Source organism: Poecilia reticulata, chromosome 7 (genome assembly GCF_904066995.2).
Source record: "Poecilia reticulata chromosome 7, P_reticulata-male-v2, whole genome shotgun sequence".
In the NCBI taxonomy this organism is placed as follows: Eukaryota; Metazoa; Chordata; class Actinopteri; order Cyprinodontiformes; family Poeciliidae; genus Poecilia; species Poecilia reticulata.
Genome location: NC_088836.1, coordinates 19188591 through 19209626, shown reverse-complemented (window position 1 = coordinate 19209626; position 21036 = coordinate 19188591). Strand labels below are relative to the sequence as shown.

At 39.9% G+C, this 21036-nt stretch overlaps 1 protein-coding gene across 1 annotated transcript; it reads right to left on the bottom strand.

The window, feature by feature from the left end:
- Nucleotides 1-202: 202 nt before the first annotated feature.
- On the bottom strand, nucleotides 203-17592 carry LOC103467459 (sodium- and chloride-dependent creatine transporter 1). Its single transcript, XM_008413859.3, has 14 exons — nucleotides 17005-17592; nucleotides 15507-15809; nucleotides 9929-10060; nucleotides 9525-9846; nucleotides 9109-9241; nucleotides 7752-7886; nucleotides 7514-7617; nucleotides 4869-4993; nucleotides 4677-4789; nucleotides 2169-2309; nucleotides 1866-1968; nucleotides 1682-1782; nucleotides 1433-1603; nucleotides 203-1299 (listed from the first exon to the last, which is right to left on the bottom strand). The coding sequence occupies exons 1-14, from the start codon at nucleotides 17033-17035 to the stop codon at nucleotides 1171-1173; spliced, it is 2043 nt and encodes a 680-aa protein (XP_008412081.1). The 5' UTR covers nucleotides 17036-17592; the 3' UTR covers nucleotides 203-1170.
- Nucleotides 17593-21036: the final 3444 nt, after the last annotated feature.

Here is a 21036-nt window from a genome sequence, read left to right as displayed (position 1 = left end):
CTTGTTAAACCGGTAGACGCCCGGGTAAATTACGTGTTTGACATCGCAGGGCTCATATTCCACTGAACTCCACTTCCAAACTACCCCATTCAGACATTAGAGGTAAATTGAACCAAGAAGTTGTGCTTCCTGTATATTGTGTGTATATATTGTACATTTTAGTGAGTGAAAACAAGGAAATAAAGACCCTTAACACAGTTCATGTCTTCATCTGATCGTTTATTGCTTCTCTCTGTTCCATCCCAACAACTCTCTCTCTCGTGCTTGGTACACAGCTCAGTTGGATGTTTCTCTCTTCTCTAAATATGTTAATAATCCTCATTAATCTCCTCCCAAAAAATAACACTAATTCACAACACGACAATACACAAGATACTTAAGTTAGTTTATAATACACAGCTGGAAATGGTGAGGCATTGTCTTGTTGTGATTATATATTTTCTTTCTTTCCATTTCTTTTTTTTTTAAACAAATGGAAGTCATTTTTAGTACACTTAATGAAGTGAATACAGCTGGCAGAAATTACTGTCCATAGGCAATGTGACATGTAATTGAAGGTAACACTGCCATGGTCCAACACACACACACACATACTCCCTTACATACACATGCAAATGCCCAAGCACGTACAGATACACAGGGCATGGGCACACATGCAGCTACATGCATACACACTACGACGATGGGATTTCACTAGCAGACATGATGAGAGCTCATCTCGACAGTTTTAACCAGAGGTTTCTGCTCATGTGAAACAAAATGCCTCGCTGACAGAGGGCCGGCTGAGGCTTTATATATACTGACAGAAAGGTGCAGAGAGGGGAGACACTGCAGCTATGGCAGACACGATAACACCCACAATACGAGAAAGGGACGAGACGCGAAAGCAGGACGGAGGGACGGACAAGAGAGCAGGAAGCCAGCGAGGTAGAGTGAAAGAAATAGAGCAGAGGGCGTGACTTCATGAATGCAGGTGTGTTTCAGTTCTTCTCCAGTGTTTTCTTTGGTCCATTTGCCCAGGATCTTTTTTTTTTCTGTTTTCTTTTTTTCCTTTTTGTACATTTTAAAAATTGTAGTGTTTTACTGATTTGTGTTTAGTTCAGACAAGGCCAATGTAGCGTTTGTGCATGTTTTGGTGGACATGTGTTGCTGAGATCAAAGCTCAGGTCGTCAGATTACACTCTCAAAGAGGAGGGTGCTCTTCGTCTCTGCGGCGGGCAGCAGCTTGGCTTCGCTTTCTGGCGCCAAGTACTCCAGGTGGTGTCTGCCCCAGATGGGGGTAGTTAGGTTTTGCCACCGCTGCAGGAGGGAAAGACAATAAAAACACGACAAGCTGTGAATCAGGGAAATGTTCAAGCTTGTTGTACATCCAAAGAGCCAGAATTATTCAAATGTATCATTAACTGAAAGTCCCAAAAAAACATAATCTCACCTCCCGCAGAGGTCCTTTGCATCGCAGCAGCTTGTAGAGAACAGTAAGAGGAATACAGAGCATAGAAGAAAGAGCCAGTGCCCATCCAAGTGCTTCTCCCCATACAGGGTAGGTGTACACCGTGTTGTAGGTGAGGGGTTGGTAGTTCACCACGTGGAAGAGGAACACTGCCTGCATAAACACATGCAAACCCCTTAGGTTAATACAAACCGGCAAAGTCAAATAGAAAGGGTCCGAAGCCTCACATACCACGCAGACGAAAGGCGTGATGTAGGACCAGCACCACTTCATGTAGGGTAAGGGCTGATAGCCAATCATACGAGCCACGTCGTCCATGAAACGGTCTGCCCCTGGGAAGGGGCACACGAGGACGCTGTTTTGAACCGGCCAGCTGCGTGGTTTCTGTTGAGTCTGCTGCAAGGAATTAACTCACCATAAACCCATGCGATCACGACACACTCCCAGAAGGCCTGCCACAGCAAAGTGATGCCGCTGGCGGAGTAGTAGTCAAAAATTTGGAACACATACATCCCTCCCTGACGGAAAACAGAAAGAGCATTCAGGATCTATTCACTGAATTACTTCATTTTCTTTTATCCAGTACATTATTAATCTGCTCTTAATATTTTAATGAAACTTTTAAGTCTACTTTATGATGACCTTTCAATGTAACTTTCTTACCATCACAGTAAGTTATGATAAAAAAAATAAAATACATTCAAAACCCTTTCTGTACCTCTGTGACCATGGACAAGTCAATAAGGAAGCAGACGATGCAGCAGATGGCAGCAACTACTTCTCGTCTCAATGAGGCAAGGGCAGATTTAGGAGGCAGCATGTCCATGAGTCCTGTTATCAGGCCTTCCACCCCTACGAACTGAACAGTAGAGAAGATAGGAGAAAAGTTCACGAGAATCTAGTAGACAACACAGTGGCATAGAAGAGTTTGGAGGTTTTCTACGGTATTACTTGTGGAAGGCATTCGTCAGATAACAATATCAGAAAGTTATCATTTCAAAACTGCTAAAAAGTTCTGACTCTTCCCACAGATTAAAGTGTTTTTTTAATGAGATGCCAAAGGAAGGGCTAAAGCGACTGGAGCGTTCGCTGGCTGTACTTTCCCCCTCACTCGCAAAGAAAAACAGGCAAATAAAGCTGACTGAAAATACCTCCAGTCTAAAAGAACAGATACATTCATGGTGTGGAAACTAGAGGAGCGCCACCCATCACTCTGAAGGTAAAACTACAGTCTCTAAAGAAGCCCACAAATAGCTCTATCCAAGAAAACAGCTTGAGTAATTAGCCAGCTGTTATCCCTGTGTACAGAGCCACGGCTGCTTCAATGCACAAACTGCAACAGACAAAAGGCTAAATTTAAAGGTTGTTTATTCAGGGTTTCCACTTTGTATATATTTTTATGGCTTTTAGTTCCAGTTGAGCAGAATATTTTAGCTTATTTATTAACAACTGGGTTTTATTTTATTCATGCTAATAGTTATTTTGTCTGGCTACGTTTCACTGCTTTCATTCTCTTTTTGTAGTTTGCATGTTTTACTGGATCGTTTACAGCAATTAGTCACTTATTCTTTTAAATGTAAGGAAACTCTGAGCACCTTTTACTAACGATCCAAACCCAAAATGCAATAATTAAATATTATATTGTATTATAAAAGCAGCATAAGCAGCAGCAGGAATAAAAACAGCTTTTCTGAATTACGTAAAATCAATTAGCTTGTGATACATCTTGTTTAAATTTTTTATGCATATATAAAGTGCTTTTTTAAATGACGTTACAGCACTATTTTATAAACTTCAGGAGAAATTAGTAAGAATCTCAAACCAGCCCATGCTTGTCTGGAAGCAACAACATCAGGTTCAGACTCAAAACATCTTTTTTTTTTTTATCAAGAAGTTAATATGAAGTGTTACAACGAACACCGAGTTCTTTGTTTCTAACAGACTGCTGCATGAATCCGCTCACTGCTCAGTGTTCCCGTCAAGGCGCAGATTTTCAATCTAACTGAAAAAGTGCCTTATACACTGGAGATTTGAATGGCATCCCTTTCCAGTCTCCTCGCGCAACAATGTATTTATGGACGCTTGCAGGAAAATAGTTTGGCTTTCAAAATAGAACAACAAACTTGCAGCACGTTTTTGTGCAACGTGGCATTGGCAGAAGGAGAAAGAGAAAACAAAAACAAAAGGACAAGAAATGAGGACAAGAATGGAAAGTGAGAGTAAGTGAATGGGTCTGACAGCAGACAGACACTCTCTGTGTGAATCAGACAGAAGTTTCATTGAGAAATCTCCGGGCTGCTAGACAATGGATGTAGGCCTTGGCTCAAACAGGAACATAGCAAAGAGGGTGCAAAGAAACGCCGTAGACGTGGTGTGTTTAAGTCGTTTGTGTGAAAGGAAGTGAGTCAGAAAAAGGCAGAAAATAAAAAAAGTGGCTGAGCTACATTGTGGATGAATGATTTTAATACGTAAATCATATTCATGTATGTTTTTGGGGATGCACTTGAACCAATCTTTTTTCAGGGTGAAATTATTGTACAAAACACAACCTCAATTCATTTCTCATATGTTTTTGAACTTTTTTAGATTAGGGAATGATGTTCTGAGATCTTTTAGCCAACTTTAAGCTGTAAGGGATTTCTTGATTATGCAGGTCAAACAGTAATCAGGTTTCATAACTTTATAATGGATATGGTGTCACGTGGGCCAGGTTAGTCTGGATATATTTATACCAAATCATCATTTTAAACATGTATCTTTTAACTCTAGTTATTATTGTCTGATATTCATCATTTGAAACTTTTAATTGTGGGGGGAAAAAAGGAGAATCAGAATACATTTGTAAGAGAATAAAAGCTTTTTGTCACCACAACATAGACATCTTTGACTGTATAATTTAGCAGTCACATAATTGTGTGAATTGGAGAAAAGCTGGAGAAAATTCACTGTTAAATTAACAGTGAATTGTGAATTCACACCCAGTTTTTGTTTTTGAAACTCACTGAAGCTGAATGTTTCAAATAATTCCACCCTGGATAAAGAATAGCTTAAAAGTCTGCCTTAAAGTCGCAGAATTACTACGACAGTTATATCTGTGGCGCATTTGTGCAAACGTTTCAAACTGGATGCACTTTAAATTTAAATAGAGTCGCGGTGTCAGGATAAGACGTTGAACTCAGTTCCCTCTGAGCTAACGTCTTTCACCAAGGTCAAGTCTCAGCATTACCTGACTGTCCAGGCCCAGTACGAGTAACATGAAGAAAAACAGCGCTGCCCAAAGCGGTGCCAGAGGCATCAGAGTCACAGCCTTGGGATAGGCTATGAAAGCCAGGCCTGGGCCTGCACACAGAGAAACACAGTTAGAATGACAAAACCCTTCAATACTGAGAGTGACTCATAACTGATGAGGTGGACTCACCACTCTCAGCCACCTTACTGATGTCCACTCCCTGTTCTGCAGCCATGAAGCCCAGAGCAGAGAACACAACGAAGCCAGCAAAAAAACTGGTTCCACTGTTGATAAGAGCCAGGATAAATGCATCCCTGCAGGGAAACGCAAAAAAAAAACAAAAAAAAAAAAAACCAATACAATTACACAAAGAAAAAAAAACATGTGAGGAAAATATGTCAGAGCATATGACGTAACGTAGGCTTATGTAACACACTCAAGACAGACCCAAGCAAAGAGGAGATAGCCTGGGATGGTAAATTAGAGATCAATAGCCATTTCTCTGAAATACATAGCTGTCTTAGATGGCATGTAGCAAGGAGAGCTAATGCCTCTGACTGCCAGACAAGTTGCACTTCAAATCTATATTTCCATTTTGTGTGCTATTAGAAGCAGTCGTGTGAGTTAAGTGACTCATGCTGGAGTATGCTCTCTGCTGGAAACACTGAGGTACACTTCAGAATCTAAAAAAACGTGTCTGTTTTTGGACTTATACGCAACCATAAGTCCAACTGTATTAAGGTCTACAGTAGCAAAACTCCACTCAGATATGAGGAATGTATAAAACAACATCTGCACTGGTTGCTGTAATACTGTTTCATGGTAATGTTCATCAGCACCCTCCTCTAAGGAAAAATGTCAACAGCCTCTAGGAATCAATTTTCCTTCCCCACTGCTGTTTTTTTTTTTTGTGCTTTCCACAAGCGCTTCTGTGACTTTTCCTGTAAACAAACAGAAGCAAACACCTTGAATCCCTCTGAGTAGAGACTGTCTGAGAATGTGTGCCGTAATCCCGATTTATTACAGCATTCAAACAAGGACGAAAGAAAATTCTTTGAAACCAAATGGAGTTCAGTTCAGGGAAATTGATTGATTTATTTCTTATTAACAAAAAGATGGCATGCATTAAAATAGTTTGAACAGCAGCTACCTTCCAGTCATTACAGCTAATGTGTTCATTTTCAAGGTATCCTGTCAAATGGTTCCGAACAACACTGTTAATAGATCGATAGTGTTATTTTTGAAGCACCGTGGCAAACATATCATTAAAGAAAGCTGTTGTCTGGAAACGCATGCTTACCTATTGAACTTTTTCATATTATGCCCTATTGCAATTGGGGATTGCAATGTGCTTCATGGCAATTAGATGAGACAGAACAAGAAAGAGTAGTGCATAAATGTGAAGAGGAAGAAAGTTTCTTCAAATTTCTTTGCATTATATTTAGCTGACTTTTCATAAAGGAAATCCTGTGCAACTAACTGCTTCCAGAAATCACTCAAATAGCAAACATACATTATTTGTGAGTAAGAATAGACCCAAGTGTCCTGTGAAGACCCCAGGGTTTTGTAAGAGAATGTAATGACCTGCATGTGTAACTCAGTGTGTGGCAAAAAAAAAGGGGCCACTGCTAATCAACCTGAATACATCATTGCCACTGTTAAACCTGGTAGTGGCAGTAATATGATGTGAGAAAAATATTTACTTTGGGATTAATACAGATCTGAGGAGAAGATGGATTAAGCTAATTTCAAGATAATCCTTGAACAAAAACCTGTTAGAGGCTCTTAATCACCTGAGACTCAGTTCACCATCCAGCATAAGTAAACTAAACACAGAGTCAGAGCTATAATGCAACGATTTAGACCAACGTGCATTTACGTGCTAGAAAGTCACAGTTCAAACCTAAACTGAGAATCTGTGGGAAAATGTTAAAAATGCCATTCAAAGACAGGTTCTCCATAAATATGACTGAACCTGAGCACATAATAATTGGGGAACGTTTTAGTCTTTACATGTGCAGTGGTGGTGGAGAGATACAAAGACTTGCAGCTGTGACAGCAGCATGAGGTGATTCTACACTCGATGGAGTCAGGAAGGCTAAAAATAAATGCACACCACAGTTTTCATTTCTATCTGTAAACGTGACAAAAAAACATGTTTATTTTTCTTTCATTACTATTCATGTTTATTTCTGTTGTTTAGTACACATCACAATAAATACAATAAAGTTTGTTATTGTAAAGTGAAAATGTGAAAAAGTTCAACGCAGATAGAAAAGTTTTCAAAATGACTGCATTTTCTGAGAGCTAACATTTACCGTAACAGAACATGATCTTGTAACTTCCAACTAAGGTTAAAGAAAAGAAAATGTCTACTAGCGAAATATTTATGAAATCCCTTTTTTATGAGCATTCCAAATATGCAGGGTGAGTTGTGAGATTTACCACAGAGGTCCACACTACTATTCCAAAATTATGCAACTATTGCTCAATGTCACAAACGTTGCTGAAACATGTGAAAGCGCATGCAGCAAACAAAAATGAAGCCATATTTGGACAGAACTTTACGCACACTTTCAGAAAAACTATAGGAGAAATATTCTTTAAGTTGGAGCAGTCTACCTGGAAGCATTTTAGATTTCGTTTATTCTTCAAACGCAATACCAAGTTTAATATTTGTAACACCCATAGAACAGTGGACACATTACGTAATAAGACATTGGAAGACCAAATGAGAGTGTATTGGGAGGAAAAGTAAGGCCATGACTTCTTTTTCAAAGTGTCCTCTTTTCAGAATCAGCAGTGTCTGGATTTTATGCCGTGTAAAAACTCACTGGTAACAGTTGTTATGGAAGCGGTTGTAGCTGCCCAGTGCAGTTAGGGCACCAAGTCCGATGGCATAGGAGAAGAAAATCTGAGTGCCAGCATCAATCCACACCTATCATGGAAAATTAAAAGACTATTTCCAACAATCCTGATCCATTCATTAAGATGTCTTTGTTTGTTCAAACTCTCTTATATTACTTGGTTTCTGGACAGTAAAAAAAAAAACGTGTAATGGAAGAATGTTACCTGTGCTTCTCCCAGTTTGGACCAGTCTGGTTTTAGGTAGTAAACAATTCCATCCAGAGCTCCAGGCAGGCTGACTCCATGAGCCAGAAGAACCACCAGAACCAAGTAGGGGAACAGAGCTGTGAAGTACACAACCTAAACAAATCGCACATAAAAAAAAAGCTTCAGGTGCACTTCTTTACAATCTGACACTAATTAATTCTTTAGATTTGTATTGCTGATGTGCAAGGAAGTCCTAATACTACATGACTTTGATTAGTACTTCGGTGTAGCTTTTTGAACAAGTTTTTATTTAGAGATGCCCAAGAAGAGCAGGCTAACTACAAATAAACAGCACACTTTTCTCAGCGGTTAAACAATGCTCTATTATCTTTCCACTTCATTATGTTGCTCTAGTACTAAACGATTTCAGCATGGCAAAATGTGGAAATATTTAAAGGTTTTGAAAGCTTTTGAAACTTAAAAAAATATAAAGGATAGAGTTAATTTGGTTAAATTCCTTTGAGCTATTGTAGAGTGGTTCTTATCACTTCGACTGTGTGACTACCTGCTTTTGCAAATACTCAAGGCTCAAGCAGAAGCAGATTACGCACTTCCTTTAGGAGATGTGTAAGGGACTCTGGCGGGTTACTGAGAAGAAAAGGTGGCCTGTTGACGGAAACCCAGAAAACACGGACACTCCCTGCAAGAGTGGGTGTTTCGGTACACCTTTTCTGAAAGTTCTCTGTGTCAAGTTATTATAAGGAGGCCACTCCCAGTCACCATGTAAAAGTGTGAGTCTGGTGGGAATGAAATAATGAAAGAGCAGTTTGTCCTGGTATGAGGTAAACATGGGCAGGAAAAGGCCCCTTTGAGCTTGCAAACATGTACATAGTGGAAAGGCAATAAGCAGCTTACAGCAGGTTGGTTCAGTCTGATTCATTATTTTTACTCTTCCTCTATAAGCTTTAGCTGCTGTGGGAGTCACAAGAATGTACATTTCTACGTTACAAAATGAGGATTTGTGTCAACGTTTTGAAGAAAATAAAAACAAGAAGTAGCTAGGCGTTTGCTCAGATTACATTCTAAGAAATATTTGGGGATCATCAAATGTTTTAAAGACTTTCAGAAATAGGCAAGCATTCAAAGAAAGTTCTTTCAGTTCAGAGCCCTCCTCTATGCTAAAGCTGATTTGGAGCTGAGAAGGGGAAAAAACACTGCAGTTACTTTCCCTTTCGCATTCCCAGCAAAGGTTTGTGTGCGCCTTTCATACAGCCTGCCAATGAGGCTATAAATAATAACCTGGTTTATGTGGACCTAAATAATGATGTGTGATGCTAGGTAGGTGTTAGCATTTTGCCTCTACATAAGACATTACCTTGCCAGTAGATTTCACTCCTTTCCATATGCAGAAGTAAACGATGACCCAGGTGGCCATGAGACACAGCACCATCTCATAGCTGATCATGCCGGGTTCATGCAAGCCTCCAGAGAGACGAAGCACTTTACGTCTGGAAAGGAAAGCAGGAGACTGATTTGGAGCTAAATTAGGCACATAAAAAAACCAGAATGATTTCAAAAGTATATTCACAGTGAAACAACTTAAACACTGTGATTGAACTGAGCTGTGTTTTTCCAAATCAGATCACTAGTTTGGGTTGCAAATTGAGAAAAACACAGACACATCAAATATACAAAACACATTTCAAATGAGGAAACTGTAACTTTGTCCGTGTCTTTGTTTGGCTCCGGTTTCTAAATTTTGTCACGCTCAAGTGAGGGATCTAAACCTACTCCCAGAACTCGATGACCGGGGAGCGCAGACCCTCAGTCTCCATGCAGCTGTTATTGATCAGGAGAAGGGAGGTCAGATTCAGCGGGGGCAGGGTGGACGAGAGGCTGGAAGGGGAAGCAGCAGGCGTCGGCAAAGCGCTGCGGTTGTGGCAGGCGCGTCGGAAGTCCTGTGTGCAGTTGGGGGTGTTCCAAGGGTGTCCGCAGGTGGCCCACGGCAGTGGGTCAATGAAAGAGTGGAAGAAATAGTAGAGGCCCCACACCAGTATCATGATGTAGTAGGTATTACAAAAAAACACAATCACCATCGATGCTAGTCCCAGACCTAGAAAAGAGAGGAAAGTGTTTGATTCCCTCAGCAGAACTGAGTATCAGACTTCGCCAGAGAATTACTGAGAGGTATTTACCCTTAAAAAGCGGAGCGATGTTCCACGCAGAGACTCCTCCTTGCTTCATGAACTGGCCCAATGCGATCTCCAGGAAGAAGACAGGGATTCCCCCGATGAACACGATTATCAAGTAGGGGATCAGGAAAACCCCTGAAAAACACACATTCACGCAGACTATTTAATGCATCTCCGTTTTTCTGTACCGCCGCAGCTTTGGTCATTTTTCGCCCGTCGTTTTTAGGTGCATAAAGGACAAAATGTCAATTTGTAGTCACCTTTGGGAAACAAAGTAGTACACTGACCCACAGCTAAGTTCAGTAGTTACCAGAACAATTCATTGTAAGGCAAAGTTCATGTTTTATTTTTTGAGCTTTTAACCTCTGTGTTTTAGTAAACGTGCTGGATTTGGAACTATTAGCAGTCGCTTGGAAACCACAGAGTTAAAGTGAGGATCTACATCAGTGGTCTCAAACAGCAAGTCTGAAGTCCTGGAACTTTTAGGCGTCTCTCTGCTTCAGCACATCTGGCTCCAGTATTAGCTCATTAGCAGAGCTCTGTAGAGCCAGACTGCATGCTAGAGAGGAAGGTCTATTGTTTAATCCAAGTGTGAAGGACAAGGGACTCATCTAAAAATTGCAGGACTCTGCAACCTCGAGATATGCAGTTTGAGACCACTGGTCTACACTATCTAGGGAATACACACACACAGGAACTTATATTTATAGTTAGCAAAGCTAATCACAAGCATACAATGAGGAGAAATGCTTCCAATGTCACATACAAAATATTTGGTGGTTTTTTTTAAATAAGCAACAAGCCGCTTTACAGTGTCTGCTCTCATCTCTGCTCGTAATATAAATAAATATTGGGAATTCAAAGCAGGAAGGCTAGAAATAAGTATTTTCTTTTGATCGCTGTGAAGTTGCTGAAGATGGTAAAGAGAAATTGGAAGTTGGCAGAAACGAGTTTTGGCAGGCCAAAGTTTGGGGAAAAAATGGAATAAGACACCAGTAAGAAATAATTTATTTATGCTGTATTATTATATATCAGAGATTGGGAAAGTGTTTTCATTTTCTATTCCAAAGAAATACAACTTGTAGGAAAGACAGGCACATTGACAGAAACAAAGTCTAATACTAAATGTAAAAACCAGGTTTAAGGTTTTAGTGACAACTTGGAGTTAAGAGGTAAGAAAAGACGTGAAATCCATAGAGGAGGACAGACCAGATGTTCGGTGTGAAAGAACCACAATGTCTCCCCTTTTCACAAGTGTTTGGTCACATTAGTAGAGTACGGTATCAGACTTCGACTTGGAAGCTGCAAGGGGACAAGACAGAATAAGGAGACGATACGAGGACAATCGACAGGAAGCCGAGACATGTAGAACTTGGTTGTGCTAATGGCTTTCTGCGTTGTGCTAATTCCTCTTTTTGGATTCTTATACTGATCAGCGGAAGGGGGGAGAAACTCACAGAAATGTGGCATGAGCCATTCAAATCACTGAATGGAATTTCAACCTCTTGGTTTTGTTAATAACAGAGCCGAGCAATGCCAACATACTGCGCAGATGGGAGGGAGTCACATGACGGCGATGACGCAGAGCAGAAAGAGGCCGAGAAGAAAGGAGGGAAAGATGGATAGATTACATGAGAGGCAGGCAGGGAACTGGGACAGCGCTGCGGAGCTCTGACAGAGAGCAACAAAATAAATATCACACACTGAAGCAATGACATTGCGGGCTCTGTCACTTGACAGCTTTAGCTCCTCTTTCTTTTTTAAATGCCGTTTCTCTGAGAGAAGGGAACTCTAGCCAAATAAGGAAACATTTGCAAGTCAAAGAGAGAAGAGGGTTGGGAGAGCAGAGAGAAAGACACAGAGGTCTGCGCTGACATATCTCAACATATTGTTCAAATTATCAAGTCGCAGGCTTCTGACAGGCTTAAATAAATCCTCTGTAATCCTGAGAGGACGAGACACATTGGCTGATTTACAGAGAAACATCTGATTTGTAGGGGATTACTTACATAATTTTACATTGGTTTGGTCTTTTAGTGTTTCACGCAGGCGGCCTTTTTGCTTCATTTACAAGCAGGTGTTGCAGGAGACTTTTGCTGTACAACGAAATGTAATTGATCAAGTTGTCGCTGCGCCCTGGAGTTGATCAAGGGCACAGCGACTGTCGCAGATGAGAACGTGCCGACGCCGAGAGGACGAATGGACGGGCTATTACGTAACATCCATACGCCTCCCTATGCTGGAAGTGAACACCTCTGTACGCATCAGGATTGCAGGACAGGCGCGCAGGGGGCGCACTGTGTGAGGCAGAGTATTGTTATATGATACTAGTAGGTGGGTATCAGCGTTACTGGTCACAAGACACACACACATACATGAGGGAGGGCGGTGTTTCACACAATCAGCTTTATTTCAATGAAGCATCTCGTAAAAAAAACTGAAAAGTGGGTAGGGCAGCTATAAAGAAAAATCAAGGGCAAAAGTCGTAGTGAGGTGAGGTAACTCTAGGGCAAGGTGACTTACTTTACCAACCTGATATAATGCCGGTCGAAGGCGTGATAGGGAAACGAGAGCAGGGCAAACGCAGCTGGGCTATTTGTTCTAAGTCCGACCGTTAAGTAGCGGCTGGCTATAATAAATAAAGAATCACGTGGAGAGGCTGAGCTTTAGAGCTACGTGTTCACAGGCACGCAGGCCTTTCTAGACCTGCCCATTACAGGACTACGGCTCACCATGTTGGCAACAAACCATACGTACTGTGTGAAGTGCACTTACAGATAAAGCTTCAGTTACTGAGTCTTCTTTTTCATGAAAATCCAATTTACGTACACTATAGGAAAGTTATATAACCTCACTTTTTGACTTGAAATGGACTAAACCTTCTCTTTACTACAGATCTAGTTAAGGTTACCAAAATTATTTCTACTTGTTAAAAGCTTGAATAATGAGCAAGAGATTTGCTTTGCCAATGTATTAAGTTGATACATATGCTTAGCATTTTCACTGTTTTAGGTATGCCTCTATAAGTATGACATAGATGACATGACATGTATGTAAATATCTAGTTTTGACAGTATTTTGCCATTAAAATGACTCTAAGTCATTGGAAATACACTTATACTAAATATTATTGATGCTCCTGGGTGATTTTGGATTAGAAATTATTTTCATTCAACTGAGAAGTTTGTTTCTGTTAGGAAAAGGGGCAAAAGATAATAAAGCCCAACAAAAGCTACATCACTACATAAGAAAAAGTTTTTTTATTTACATTTGAATAAAACAGCATATTGAATTTTTGCATACACTTCCCAAGAATCAGTTGAAAAATCTTTATTTTGTGTTATAGTAAAACCTTCTTAAAACTGGTGACCGGCTTTTTGCATGTTTCTACTGCTATTTTGGTTATTTATCTTTGGTGATGACCTCCAAGTCTTTGAAGCTGGAAGGCCTCCTTGCTATCACCCTAATCTTTAGCTCCAGATTCTCTATCAAATTCAAGATAAGATTCCGGCTGGGTCGCCCCAAAACACAAGTATTACTTCCATCTAGAAGAAAAAAGACATTAACCAAACTCTACCAGGGATATGAATAATTCTGGGTGGTTTCACTGTGTTATGGATGTTTTGTTGTACTTGAGAAGCGCTGAAGAGGTCAACATTTATTTATTTATGTAACAGATTAGGGAAGCATTCAGGGCCTGCATTCAATTCATTCTTTGTTTATGTCAGTTCCTCACCAACACAACACAGACGGTTGGCGATGGCAGACACAAAGGAGAAGTCAAGCGGATGGAATTCCAACATTTTTAAACTAAAACAGATAACGGACCAGATGATCCCACAAGGCTGTGCAAACCAACTGAATATCTACCAAAATAAAGATATTCGAATCACTCCATCATAAAAAAAGAAACTATGGAACAAACAGAATTGTGTTTAAATCAATTCTAGTGTTTTAAATAATCTAGTGTTTAGAGGGTTTTAAAACTTCACCTTAAGTATTCACTCAACATACCATGGATTCCACCATGTCAATACTAATTACAGAACGATAAAACAAAAATGTTTTCTGTGAAAAGCCTATCACAACCCAAAAATTCAAGAAATGTGTTAAATATGCAAAGACCCAGAATTCAAAGGGAGTTAACTTTAACTCATAACTGTGGAATGACCTTTAATCCAAATGGTTAACAAACTGATGTTGAACTCTTATGGAGGAAAGCTATGCAGATCAGATGATGACAAGGCTCATCAGGAATTGTGTTAATTGCACTGAGGAGTTGATTCTCATTAGGAAAACACAAGGGGCAGAAACTGCTGAGTAAGCTGGTGGAATGCAAGGGCTGCATTTTCTGTGTAGAGCACCCAGCTGGACGCTTTATCAAAAGTATGACTATCTTTAATCAAAGTGAGTTTAATTTATATTACTTGTTTCCTTGTGGTTGTATTTCAACTGAACTGAACAGAAAGCACACGTACAAACACTTTGAATGGACCAAACACAGATGCAGATCATGATGGAAATTTTAACATTTTTAGTTCTACGCCTGATCATTTATTAGTTTGAAGTCGATTTACTGATAAAAATGAAAAACAGTCTTTATTTTCCTTTGGAAAGTATTCCTGTAATACATTGAATATAAACTAATTTTCATTTTAAATAATCAATTTATGTGGAAAAAATACATCATAAGTCACAACAACATGATATAAATATAAGTGAAACTATTAACAGTGTGATCTAATATATTTTTTTCTAGCAACAGGCCTGTATTTTATATTATACAGCTCTGTGTGGGTGAGAACTCTCTTGTCATATTAATAATCGGGTAAATTAACTCTGTGTGCTTTCATAAAACACTTTTATAGATACCACAATTAGCTTCCTGATTTTCTTCCTTTAAATCGTCCCAGACCAACTGGAGAAACATGTGAGCAATCAAATTTTGAAAAGCTTTTTATTATGTAACATTTACAAATCAGGCCTTCACCGATCTGTGCCAGTTTCTGATGTTTTTATGTGAGTTGACAGTTTTGATTGTGGACGAGTTCAATTTTATAAATTTTTTTAGAGGATATTTTGTCTTCAGATTAGCCTAATTCATCAATTAAATGAAAAAAAACCTCTGCTAATCCTAGAACAAAAAATGTGCTGTTGGTTCTTTGGTAGAGGTAGTGAGAAAATAAAGAAATTACATTATCCTCTTTTGTTCCTGTTTATAAATGATGCATATGGTCCTAACCATAATCTGATTTTTTACATAACTCAGTAACAAAAATGTAACTAACAACCATGCCATTTCTAGACATGTTTAATAGTGAAAACAGAAGTATGAGTTTCCAGATTATTTTTGCATTTACAAATCTATTTGACCTGACTCAAAGACTTGCTCATGCCGATTGGTGCAAAAAATATTAAATTAAATACTAAGTAACATCATCCTGTTTTTATGAGCATTTCTAAATCTCAAGCTACTTCAAAGTTTCTGAAAGTCAGTGCTGAGCATCAGACATACTCAACAAAGTCTTACCATGTCTGTGTGCGCTCAAAGCAGAGACCTAGAACGGCCTTTGAAGCTCACCTCCTCCATTCTTGTAGCAGAGATAAGGGAACCGCCACACGTTGCCCAAGCCCACAGCGAATCCCACGCAGGACATGATGAAGTCCATCTGTCTGGTCCAGGTCTCTCGCTCTCCTTCCTGTCCCGCCACAGCCCCGTTCCCGGTCCCTGCTGCGGCCCCGTCCTGGGTCTGCGGCGGGCCAGCCCCTCCACCCTCTCCACACCCTGGGTCGGCACCAAGCACTGGCACCAGGGGGCGAGCTGACCCCCCGCTCTCCTCCTCGGATAGGGCCCCTGCCTCCGTCTGGGAGACACTGATTTCATCTGAACACAGAGAGAGGGGTCAGATGACAAAGGAAAGGGAGATGGGGTGAGCTGGAGCAATGAATGGATCTGAAATGGATCTGTATGAGAGCAAGACCTGAATAAACCAGCAAAGGAGACTGTGACACATTCTACGTCATCACAGATGACCCACTGTCTCTGAGACCACACATACAATGAATGGAAACTAAAGAGGCTTGATTCCCATTCATAAGCACATCTCGTCACAAACCTTCTGTCTTGCAATTTTATATTTCGAAGCTACCGGTACTGTGTTGGAGTGCACTGTGATCACTGATCCCTCCCCCGATGTTCATTCTCTGTCTGCGTCTCGCAAGCGGCGCGATTGGTGTGCTGCAGCACACAAGCCCAGCAGAGCCACCTCGACTCAGCTCCTCTGTTACTCATAAAGCTTTTGTTTCCTCTGTTTTACATAACCCACTAAATAAGGGTGAGGCCACGTCACTTTTCACCAGTGGCATTCCAGGATATGAGGAGTCAGACACCCTGAGATGGATGCAAAGCGGGGCAGATGAATCCAGATCGGTGCAGTTTAAAGGGTGTGTGTGCGCGTGTGTATACGAATGAGGAGAGAGGAACAAATTGGGAGAAATTATTCAGGCATCAGCGTGGAAAAACGATGTCTTTGGTTTGAGATGATTCATGTGAGGAAGAGCTGCGTGGCGTATTGTTAATTAAAAATAAATCAGCAGCCTGGTGGAGAATACAATGACACAGGTCAGTATATATATATATATATATATATATATATATATATATATATATATATATATATATATATATATATATATATATAAATTAACACTAGGGCTGGGGAAAAAAAATCTATTTTAAGAAGGCTGGAGCATAACAGAGAGATCAGCCTTACCAAGCTGAGGAACAAAGTACAGAGGATTTTCATTGGAAATAAAGTGAATTCTCCTTTCAGAGGATAACTGTTCAGTGTCAGTGTGACTGGAGGCTGCATGTGCCACTTTTATTGTCATGTCTCATGATGTAAATAAAGGCAGAAGCTGGTAGAGTTCAGCTGTTGTGTCTGATCCCTGGTGAATAACGTGAAAACAGCGATGCATTCATTTATCTAAAGGTGTTGAAATGTCTGCCAAATGTTTAATCAGCTCTAAAGTTAAAAATAAATAAATAACATTAAACAGGATGTCCATGCAACGCTTACCTTGGCTGTTCTCTTCCAGCTCAGGTGACATGTTAAGTGAAGAAAGACGCTGGTTGTTCTTGTTATGGCAGAGGGAAGCTTTCAAGTTTTTTAAGAATATCTGTTTGTTTGAAAAAAACGTGCCCGGCTGGCTCAGAGGGGGGAGACAGAGAGATGTAGCCACAATGTAGGCTACGCTGCTCCAATTGTTCTTGTTGTTATTTGAGTTAGTTATTTCTTCTCTCTGAAATAATAAAAAAATATTCAGTTTTTAAAAAAAAAAAAATATCACACGTTGGAACCCCTCAGCTCAGCCGAAAGAGATGGAAAAAATGTCACAAAGCGTCGCGGTTAGTTGAGCCGTTGACAAGGAGGAGATTCAAAAGCAGTCGACGAAGCACTTAAAGGTAAGCCTGAAGAATCTCATGGATAACCCCTTCAATGAAAAATGATACTACGCCTAAGGGGAAATAATTTGTATGATTATTTGATTCAGCAGCTCGGTTAGAAGTCCATGATCCCTGTTCTGCGAGGTGCCGCGGTTCGACGGCTCGGAGAATGTGATCCGCTCCACTCGACGGTCCGTTAGCTGTGGCGGACACTCTACCCCCGCCTCCTCGTGCTGCCGGCCGACTGACGTGATTGGCTGAGGGGAGTTTCCTGTGCGCGCACAGCATCAGCAGCAGCCCTCAGCCAGAAAGCGTCACGACAAAGATGCGTTGATTACGTCCTTGACCTGATATCAATGGAAATGATAGCGGATAGGATAAGGGCACAGCGCGCTGTCTGATGCCGTCTGGTTTGTTTGTTTTTAATTGGTCCCATATCTCAAGGCCCCAGGGAAAGTGTCAATATTATCCGTTTGACATGAACTTGATTTATTTAGACTGTATCTAAACCCGTAATCAAGTAAAACCAATCATTGACTACTTTAAAACTATCTTAAAAATAAGCAGAGAGAGGAAAAAAAAAACATTTAAGTTTTTCTTTGGTCACCCTGCCCAAAGATCTAATCCTGCAAACTCGGTGCAATTATTAGTTTTTTTTGGGGTATTTTTTTGGTTTGTTTATTCTTACATAAATGTTGGAAGAAGGAATGCTGGTGTAATTTTTAATATGTTTTCCCCCAGATATTTGTGTATTACACATTCAGTGTTTTAGAAAACATTTGAGAAAGAGTGATAAAGCAAAAGTGTAACTCTTTGGAAGGTGTCTATCCCATTACATTTGGCATAAAACTAACAATAGGAAGAACATCATACCAACAGGAAGATGTGATGCTATTGCTATGATCTGGGGATTCTTTGTTGCTTCAATATCTGAATTACTTGTCATAATTGATTACATAAATTATGCTCTTAAGCAGAAAATCCTTAAATTATCAGTTCATTGCCATAAGGTCAAGTACAGCTGGGTTACGCAGAAAGATAATAAGCTAAGGCATTCAGAGGCAATATGTCCGCCTCTGAACATCTAACAAAACCTCTCAAATCAGTCTTTTGTATTGACTGAGTCAGTCTGGACTTAACGCCGACTGAAATGCTGTGGAAGGACTTTAAATATGATCACAATTCATGATCAAAAGCAATCTAATAAGTCTCAATTAACGCAATTTTCCTGGAGACAGTGGATCGAAATTCCTCCACTACAATCTTACATCATGTGCCAAGTTCGACTGGAAAATTAAATCAGTATATTCATAAAGCTTGTCAGCAGAGGGAAGCATCAAGTGTACTAAGATTTCATGGTAGATGGCAGTTCTGTTTTTGGAACACACTGGACCAACAGCAGAATGTGATATGGATCCCCAACAACTTGAATTCTGTCCTTCACTCTTCCTCCTCCTCCTCACTTTATGACCCTGATTTCTTATTTTCATTAGAAAATAGGGCTTCTGAGCAACAGCCCTGTCATTCTTTTTCTTAGCCTAGGTAAGAGGCTTCTGGCATATGATTCATGAGTGTGACAGTTAAAGCCCGTGTGTGTGTGTGTGTGTGCGTGTGTGTGTGTGTGTGTGTGTGTGTGTGTGTGTGTGTGTGTGTGTGTGTGTGGTAAGTCTTGATGCACTGACTCCAGGCGCTGAAGATTCCTTTAGAATGTCTCTCATATCCTTGACATGGTTTGGTATACAACTTTCCCAAGGCTGCAGTTATTGTTGACCTTTTCTGCGAGTTTTTCTTTCACTCAACTTCCCATTCACATATTTGGACCTAGCATCCAGGAAATGTTTTGAGCAATAGCATTTTCTGTGTTGCCCTCCTTGTTGCAGTTCTGCACTGGACTTTGCAGGTCATAATTTGGATGTTAAGTAACATTTGATTAATAAAACCATATTTTTGCCTTTGCTTTAAATAGTATGCATTATTTTTCACAATATTTTTGATTTTCACTTGCTGTCAAAATTTACAAACATGTAAACAAAATATATTATCGTATGCAAGCTTCACTCTATTATTTGAATTAAAATACATCAACTTTTCAGGGATACCTATTTTACTGAGATTGCCTGTATCATAGAGGCAATGAATAGAAAAAACATTTAAATGTTGCCATGGTGTCTTCCAGCAGACAATGGTTACAATTATAGGTGCCCAAAGTTTAGGATGGAAACCAATTCCAGTAGGGTTTTGACCTCCATTTTAAAAACCTAAATGATCAGTGAAAGGGTTTGAGTTATAAATGTTGCAAGGGACAAAAATAATGTCTAAAACCAATATAATGATAGTTAATAATGTTTGTCAAGTGTGATAACCATTTTGACTTATAATTGCTGAAGGGGGGTGAATAAGACTGTCATGACACTGTCATAAACATGACATAACACTTGTCATGAACATGAATAAGCCTTCATGAATATTTATGACTTTACCTTTAATAACATAGTTACCTAATTTTTAAAGTGCAATCAGTAATACTTTTAGAACAAATTTATATCCGTAATTATTTTTTGGTTAATGTCAAGTTGTCATAACAAAGACATTTTAAATAATGTCAACTTTGTATTAAAAGTGTCATAATTTACCGAATGACACTTTATGACAAGTTATTGTCATAAATGTGTCTTCCTGTCAAAACCATTGTCCATGGAGCATACAGCTGCTTTAATAAGAGCTTTTAATGACATCCTTCTTGCATGTGATTCTGGTAACCATGTTGTTCTGATTTTACTTGATTTAACTGCTGCCTTTGATACTGTAGACCACAATATTTTAATATCGCGATTACACCACATTGTTGGTATTGATGGCACTGTTCTTAAATGGTTCCAGTCTTACCTAGAGGAGAGAACATTTTCAGTGAAAATTAGTGACTCTGAATCATCTGCTGTTTCAATGACTTATGGTGTCCCGCAGGGCTCAATTCTGGGCCCACTGCTTTTCTCACTTTATTTACTGCCTCTGGGTTCTATCCTTAGGAAACATGGGATTTCTTTTCATTGTTATGCTGATGATTGTCAGATTTATTTGCCCATGAAGCAGAAGGATGTCCACTCTATCAAACATCTCCTGGCATGTCTTGGTGATATTAAATCTTGGTTGGCCTTGAACTTTTTAAATTGTAATGAAAACAAAACAGAGGTGATTGTGTTTGGACCCAGTGGCTCCTCTGAGTCCTCCTCTGTTGACCTTGGACCTTTGGAGGTATATTTTAAACATGTTATTACGGACCTTGGTTTTAAGGTGGACAGTGATTTTAAATTGGACAGCCAAATCAGAGCCGTGGTTAAGTCCAGCTTTTATCATTTATCAGTGAAAATATCAGTGAAATCTTTTCTTTCCAGGCAACATTTTGAAACAGTGATCCACGCTTTTATCTCGACTCGACTGGATTACTGTAACGCACTTTATCTGGGAGTCAGTCAGTCGCTGCTCTCACGTCTGCAGCTGGTTCAGAATGCAGCTGCTAGACTTTTGACAGGAACTCGGAAGAGGGAGCATGTGACCCCTGTCCTGGCCTCACTTCACTGGCTGCCTGTATATTTTAGGATTCATTTTAAAATTCTTTTGTTTGTTTTTAAATCACTGCATAATCTTGCCCCGGCTTACCTCTCCG